Below are 8,781 nucleotides of genomic sequence, written 5' to 3'. Positions count from 1 at the left end.
TGCCTTTATACTTCTCATTTGTTAAGTAAATTCCAATCCAAAGAAATGGTATTACGGTTGCTACAGCATCACAGATTTGTCTGAGATATAAATGCACGACCCTGCATAGAGCTAGTGATGCTCGGCCAAGTGATACAGGCTCCTCTCTACCAAAGTTCATGAATCACTTTTGTATTTTATGTTTCTTTTCAATTTGCCAAATCTGAGTGTCAAGTCCAAGTCTGAGTCAAAAATCAGCCTTCCAAGTCCAAATCATGTAGCTGTCTCTTAACCCCATCAAAATACCTCAAAACTAAAATATTCATAGCCTATCATCTTAAAGTGTGATAGTGTAGTTGTATGGGGAGACACTAGTTTCAGGGAAATGTGTCCAGCCATATCAACAAGATTGCAAATGTAGAAAGCAATTGTAAAAGAAAGAAAAATACCAATGTTGTTAACATTAAAATATATGTACTGCTCTTATATGTACTGCTCTTACACTTGCCAATAATTAATATGGTCTTTAGCAATAAAAAAATTGTCTACATCAAATAAGTTCAGATTTCAACATTCCACAGAAAAAGAAAGCAAATATATACAAAATTGAACAACCCACAAAAAGGTGAAGAAAAAATCCGCTATACTTTTTTGTGATTCAAATCAATATGCAAACCCAGTTTTTTTCTTAATCTCTCTCTGCAGAATGTAATGTAAAGGGTAAAATCTTGACATTTTTAGAGTTTTGGGTACATTTTTATCCCTGGAATCATTCATTAAGATGGTCTCATTTTCAATGACCATTGAGAGAAAAATGTTTTAGGAAACAGAGATGAAGAATGGATCTCCCTTCCATTCATTTCCAATTCACAGAATGCCTCCAATAAAAGCTAGTTAAAGATGCTCACGTTTGATACATTAATTTTGAACAAGGATAAGACAAAATATAATTCTTTCGGTCAACCTCTGCTTGTGAACCATGAAATTGACGATAGGATAGAAATAGGTAACCATGACTTCCATTCTTGGTAGACAAATAATTGAAATAATAATAGCAGGATTATTAATCAATATTGATAGTTCATACCCCATTGACGCTAGCACATTCATAAATATCCCTTGTACACATTTTGTAGATTAAATTGGATACATAGCTGCTAGGAAAGCAACAGAAATATTGATGAAGTATTATTGATTATAAAAAAGCTTAAATATACATATATCAAATACTGTACAGAAAGGAATATGATGTAATAAATCATGAGACAATCAAAATATAGGATAAATTTTACCAAACTAAACATCACTCCTCAGTTGATGTTGCAGGATAAAATTAGTATGGTCTTTATGTGGTATATGTCATCAGTTTATAGATAAAAGAGAAAGCTTGTAAGCGTCAATTTGTCCTGCCACTGAAGAATTAGTAGATGTTAGCTGTGTGCATGTAAATCAAATGGCCTGATTGATTTCAAAAGGAAAATACAACCTACAAATAAAGAGATAAAAAGATTTAGCCACTACCCAAACCAAAAGTGCCAACCAATTAACCAGCATTTTAAAGAGAGATAATTAATAAAGATCATATACCTGTCAATACCAAAGAAGACTTGACGCTTAGAAAACACATTTATCTTCAGTTAATAATACTCGAGGCTTTCTTAATGATCAAGCTAAGATCCATCTGTGTGTATGCTGAAGTTGAACTAAACAACTGGTCTTAAATCACATCCGCTGGCACTGGAAGCACTACACTGAACATTAGACATTGCTTCCAAATTAGGAACCTGACGGAAATTTCTTATAGTTTCTCCTCAGATTTAAAGCATAATTATCTGCTTGTGGACCCTGTCAGCCTGTGCCAACTAGGGAATTTGTGTGTTGCCATCATCATCAGATTCAAATAGAGTTTGGCTGGACACTGGAAGTTGATCATCTTGATCCATTTCTTTACTATTTGCTACATCTTCTCCAGACAATACTGTACTTCCTTCCCCAACAGCCTCAGAACTGATAATAACAGGGTTATTGGTTACATATTCATAATTTTCTGGCCCCTTACCGGCAATAATCTTCATATCTTCAGCAGAATAGCTTCTTGGTAATGTTCTAATATTCATATTAAATCTATTGTCAACAGTGGATCTACGCCACCCAAAATTTCCTGCCCGTTGCAGAGCAGATTTTAAGGGCAACAAAAAACTCTGGGAATCAAAGAGGTTTGTTCCTGGAGAATTTGCTATTGGCTCTTCGTACCTTTCTTGGGTAGAGGAACTACTTTCTTTGTTGTGAACACGTACTTGATACATGCTTGAAGAGTGCGAGCTCCAATATGAACTCCCTGACTTCTGCAAAGCAGAATCCCACACAGCTCGTATGGTGTTGCTTTTGCGAGAAATGTTTGATTGATCTAGTCTTCCTCCATTTCTTAATGACACAACACAACAAATTAGGATTCAATCAGCTGTATAAATTGGTAAGTCACAATCAATGATATCTAAGGTAATTGAATAAGAAAGGGCAGCCAACAAATAAATCCATAAATGGAAAGGCTTGCATTATTTCATTATGAGGGTCCTATAATATAAAAAACAAGAAATTGCGCTACATATAACCAACCTATTATAACACATATATGAAATGGCTTCAAGAAAATTATGAGCCTCTAGGAGACATCGCATGCTAAGAATCTTAGACATTACGTGCTAAGAATATTAGACATTACATGCTAAGAATCTTAAAAATGTGAATAAAAGATAAATAGAATGCAACAATTTTACAAGGAAAATATCAATCTGATATAACATGACTTGTTGAAACAAAAAACATTAGCCACGAAGTTAAGATTCATTAAAATTTGTTTAAATTATTTCCAAAACAAACACGAAATGTTTGCAACTGAGAAATTAATAGTGCAACAGTTCTTACTACTACATGTGAAATACTCTGCTAAATTTGGGAAAACAACTCAAAAAGTTATCAGCGGTAATTCGAAACTTGCAGCCAAATACAAGGCTAAGCTATAAGGTGAAAATATACAGTAGCTACAAGTGTATTGTCTCATCAATGCCTGTTGAAAATTAATGGCCTATATGTGCAAATTCAAATTTATTGAATCTCTTCTACAAGTTTACAAGACAACCCTGAAGGCACTATCCTCTTCCTGATAATAGATCACTGAGTGTGGTCCAAAAGATCAATTAAAAAACATACACAGTTGATTCCAGAAGTAATCTTTCGAATACCACATGGACTGTGGAAAACTAAATACAACTATAATTAACTTATTATGTTCTTTTAGGGGAGAGGAGCCAATACATGCTCACGCTAACTTCACGCTTCTCAAAATCATGTGGACATTTCAAAAAAAGTTCAATTTTACACAGCAGCTTACTTGTCAAGTCCCCTACTTAAAAACAAAATTTCAAGTCCACATGGTCAAATATGATGCACATCAACATGCATTTTGTGAAGGTGTCCAAAATGGTCCTAAATTGTCATAAGACCCATAGGTGTGCACTAAGTCATGTTTACTTGTGCACTGATGTGGCATCACATCATTAGTCATGTTTACTTGTGCACTGATGTGGCATCAAATCATTAGTTGTTTTTTTTTTAATTTTAGAGGTACTTTTTTGGGGATTAGTATTGACATGACATTTTTAGGGCACCATTATTGGTCTAAAAGTGTCCATGTACTATAACACGTATTGGTACCCCTATCACCTATTGGTCCCTCTCCCCTAGTTTGATTATTCCTGAGTATGTAATTGTCAGTTTGTAGATACTTGTTAGGAATTAGTTGTCAACAGTTGTGTTCTGTTTGGCAACCACCAAGTACTGTCATGCCCCCTCCTTGATAGTTATATATATAAAAACCTAAACGAAACAATTATTATTATTAATTAATACAATATTTACTAACGAAAGATTATTTGAAACTATTAAATATTTATTTATTTATTAAAATATTATTATTCAATTAATATTTATTAATAATAATATTCTTGAAATATTCAAATAAATTAAATTAATATTATTATAATAAACATTTATCATAAAAAAATATTACACATTAATAAAATAAATAATAATATTATTATGGCATTATACACCCACGGTTGTGGAGAGCCACAATTAATTTTTAATCACCAATTAAAGTGAGCTTGAAAGGTCGTTGCCCCTGGACTTACGTGACTCTTCCTTGACCATCGAAAGAGTATGAAGACCCCCGATATGGGCATAGGAACAGGGGAGGAAATGAGAGAAAAAGAAACTCAGGTAAGGAGGATAGAATACGGTGAAAATAAAAAGGAAGATAAGTAGGAAGAAAGGAATGGAACAGGAGAAAAGATAAAAAAAGAACGGATCATAGAAAGGAACGAATATTAATAAATAAACATACAGCAGTTCAAATGTATTGGAGGGTTGGGTATGAATTCTTCATACACAGTATGATGAATATTTTCAGCTCAGTGATGGTTAATGATGTGCTATTGTTTATAGCTGTTTATAATATATGACTGTTATAATACATATCAGACTGCTTATGACTGTGACTGTTTGTAATATGTGTATGTGTATGACTGCTAAAAATATATATAAATATATATATACTCTGCTGTATTGTTATATACAGCTACGGTAGGGGGAAAGGAAATATAGAAGATATCAGAGGATAACAAAAGTCAAAAAAAGCTGAGTCAAGGGAATATATATTATCTGTCAGCCATCGATCAAATCAAATCAGAATTGTTATTGAGTTACAGGCAGCAGCATCCTTGTTCTGGGTGGCATGCATAGGGGATGTGTTTAATAAGTATGCTTAATATATGTAGCCCGATAATGTCTGAATGCAGAATTTAATAATAATATTACATAGACTGCAACATGTACAATAGCAATACTTAATTCATAACAGTCATACGCCAGATCTGTCTGCCCTTTTACCAGCCACTAAAAATATTCATAACTAATGTTTTAAGTAGTGGTAGTTTCAATAATGTGTATAATAGGTAATTAGCAAATACATCAATAATTGGTAATATTATTTAATTAATATATTTATTTGTGTATATATTCAAATCAGAATAAGGATAAATATATATAGTAATGATGTAATATCAATAAGGTTATATACATATACGTATATATATATACATAATGTCTTAGTCAGACAAATAACAATATTAGATTGTAATTCAGAAAAAGCTCATAGGATAATAAACGGTACGGAGAATATGTTTATATGTATAATCCTTGTTACTACTGTCTGTTGTTAAGAAGTGGGAAAGGAGATGTTTTCATGTAGGGACATTACAATTGGTTTGACACTTGCACTACGAATTATGGATGTATGATAGATGAACAATTTATTTAGTAATAGTTAATTGATTGAACAGTGGAATATCACTGATTGGTTTCTGGTTAAGGTATAAATGCCTCCTAATATATTAAGTATTTAAAAATAGATTAATTATGGTTAAAACATGTCTAAACCTAGTAGGGCACATTACAAGTACTTTAACTAGACTCAACATCAACTGGCAAGGTAGTCTAATTGGCTACAGAATCTTAGTCTGAAATTGAATTGTCCAAGAACTAACTTTGAATAAAACATTCAATGATCTTCATCTACAGTTATCTAGTATGTACCTTACTATGCACGATTGAACAGTTTTAAAAACTTTTTATACCTTATTATAGCAGGAGTTCATCTACTTCAAGGTGTTGAATGATCACAAATATTGAATATATTTCTATGAATTTATGACATCATTCTATCAATTTTAACTGGGAAGGTTAGCAACATGCACTGAGGGATTTATACACCCAACAATTAAGTTGAATTGCCCTCCCTATATACATGTGAAATTTTAAAGCTCTCAAATTTTCCCGCCACTTCCCATATCAGATTTAACCTCTTCTGCAACTTCCAATTTGGAGTAGATTTCTGCCGAATAGCATTTACTGTAATCAGAGAGTTGCCCTCCAAATGCACCCAAGGGAAATTGAGATCTCGTCCACACTCTAGGCCAATAAGAGCTGCTCTAAATTTTGCCTCATTGTTGGTCCAATTCCTAGGCAAACTGCTTTTTGTGCCAAGATCACACCATTGTGGTCCCTAACAACACATCCAACCCCACTCATCCCCGAGTTCCCAGTAGAAGGCCCATCAACATTGATCTTAATCCATCCAGGCTTTAGGTTCTTTCCACAATACACCTTCCCGAGGATTTGAAGGAAGATCAACCTTCCTGACCCCATTAACAAGGGTACAATTGGAGTTGTTGAAAGTAATTGAAACACTTCAATTTTTAAATTTTACATTTCACTTTAGTAACTACTAATTTATTTTTAAAATTCAAGCATGTTTTCTTCTTGATTTTTTTAATTTTGTTGAAACTCAATTTGCATCCAACAAAGTCATCTTGAGGCGACTTGTGAAGGTGTAGGAGCCACTTTCCAGCATAGTATTAGTCAAAGTTGGTCCTTATGAGGAAGTCCAATATTAAGAGGGCAACAAATGTAAAGAAAATGATCCTAGATGACACTTAGTGGGAACGGGTGGAATGTCTCCTTAGTTTCACTAAACCCATCAAAGTGTGATCTATTTAGCTGACATGAATAGACAATGTTTAGGAGAGGTATACAATGGCATTGATTCAATAATCGAGAAGACAAAATCCATCATCAATGAAAAAGAGAAAGATCCTGAAGAAGCCTTCTTCAAAGAGGTGCAAACAATTTGTGTTGAGCGGTGGAACAAAATGACCACTCCACTACATCTTCCCTTATCCTATTATGGAGTATTAGTTATAAATAAGTTTGCTAAATTTATAGGCTCCAAAGATCTAAGTGTTTTTTCTCTTCGTGACAAGTATAAAAAAGATGCTCACACTTGGTGGTACTTCAATGAACATAGATCACCACACCTCCAAACTCTTGCAATAAAACTTATATTGCAAGTTTCTTAATTTTTATTGCACTCCCTAAATTTGTATTGTTTATCATTTTTAAAATAATAGATTATTAACTCCAATTTTGAAGTTTAATTTACAAATTTATAATTGTAACTCTCCCACTTTGCTTCAATCAGTTGCTAGTTCCTCTTCATTTGAGTGAAATTGGAATACATACTCCTTCATCCACTCAATTAAACACAACCAATTGACAGCAAGTAAGACCGAAGAGCTAGTTTATGTGCATTCCAATTTGCACCTTCTTACTCAGACAAAATGAGTACAAGGATGGGGGCACAAAGTTGAAAAATGTAGATCCAGAGCGAACTGATTTGGACTTTTCAGCTGCCAATAGTCTTTACTTTCTATGGAGTCAAATACCCAACATGCTTCTAGTGCAAGTGGTAGTGGGGCTGCATGTGATTGTTCAAGTCTAACTACACCATCTAATATCAATGATGATGTTGATGTTGATCTTCGTGATGACACATATGATGCCAATTACTAATTGTATTATTTTAATATTGAGCTAATGAACAATGAATTCAAAATATCTATCATAACATTCAAGTTTTGACAAATTGATATCAAATTAGTATAGTGTATTTCAAATTTGTAATATTTATGGTAGTTTTGTTTAGCATATGAATAATATGTGGTATTCTAAATTTAATTATTGTTTTCAGGCTGCAAATATGTATATATTTATACTTTTTATATGATTTTTGTAAAGATACCCAGCCCCTAAAAAAATTGCCATACCAGTATACTGTACCCACATAGCCATACTTGTACCTGATTTGACAACTTAGCCTATTACATCTCTGTATCTTCAGATCTTGAGTTTGATTTGAGGGAAATGGTTTCATGTAAACTAGATAAACTCAGGTTCCAACTCTGCCAATAGGCATCATTCCTACCATTTTTACATCATCCTTTTTCATATTCATGCAAAACATAATGATGTGAAAACATTGGGAATGATGCCCATAGTAAATTCCAGACTGCAACTTGTGTGGATCTGTATTAGTTACTCTGTTTTGATCAACAGATGGAGAATAATTTGTATTGTAAAAGTTGAATTATAAATAATGTTTGAAATCGTTACATTATTGTGGAAACTATTCTTTAAGCTTAGCTGGCATTTGTAATTTAAATTAGCATTGGACTTTTATTATTTCAATTTTAAAAAGTTAGTGTTACTATCATATCTAATGAACAGTTTTAAGTTTTAACATTTTTTTCTAAATTATCTATGTCAGTTGAATTTTCAACTTCTACTGTTCTGAATGTTATAGTGAACTGAAATATAGAAGAAGGCAGTAGTATACCGTCTAAGCTGATGCAAGGATGACATTACTGAAACTGAGGACTCGAGGTTCTTGATCATTCTATCTATAATGTTAGGCCCACATCTTTTAAATGATTTGACTGAATTGAGAGCATCTGTCATGTCCTCAGTGCACAAGAATGCTTCCTGAGAAGCATCAACAAGTTTGTTCTGCAAAACAATCAAATTATTTCAGAGAAATCTAGTCATGAATGCATGTGTTTATTACAACTGAGGCATAAGTGCTACAAGTACATAGATCAAATGAATTTAGACAGCTTCAGTTATAAATGCCAACTTTACTTGTGAGGATTTAGAGCCACAAATTCTAAGATCACGAAAGCTTCCTAATGAGAAGTAAGGCAGTGAACACTATGCATATATGATACCCAATGCATAAATCAAAAACTAATGAAAACATGTGATGTCACATAGATTAAGCACTCCATCTGAATCATAGTGACAAGTATCAAAAAACATATGCCCTTCCAAATAGAAAGAGGAAAGTGAAAC

The 8,781-nt window shown here is 33.1% G+C and overlaps 1 protein-coding gene across 2 annotated transcripts in view; it reads right to left on the bottom strand.

Moving 5' to 3' along the window:
* Positions 1–812: 812 nt before the first annotated feature.
* LOC131063132 (uncharacterized) overlaps positions 813–8,781 on the bottom strand; it is a 33,073-nt gene continuing 25,104 nt past the window's right edge. The window contains exons 3-5 of one of the 2 annotated variants that reach the window (XM_057996897.2): positions 8,270–8,439; positions 1,567–2,403; positions 813–1,465 (exon numbers count right to left, since the gene is read on the bottom strand). In XM_057996897.2, coding sequence (XP_057852880.2) covers positions 1,842–2,403; positions 8,270–8,439 — 732 coding nt within the window. In that variant the 3' untranslated portion in view covers positions 813–1,465; positions 1,567–1,841. The remainder of the gene's footprint in view (positions 1,466–1,566; positions 2,404–8,269; positions 8,440–8,781) is intronic. The other variant, XM_057996896.2, reaches the window with a different exon arrangement.

This window comes from Cryptomeria japonica, chromosome 11 (genome assembly GCF_030272615.1).
Source record: "Cryptomeria japonica chromosome 11, Sugi_1.0, whole genome shotgun sequence".
Taxonomy (NCBI): Eukaryota; Viridiplantae; Streptophyta; class Pinopsida; order Cupressales; family Cupressaceae; genus Cryptomeria; species Cryptomeria japonica.
This window is presented reverse-complemented; position numbering and strand designations above follow the sequence as displayed.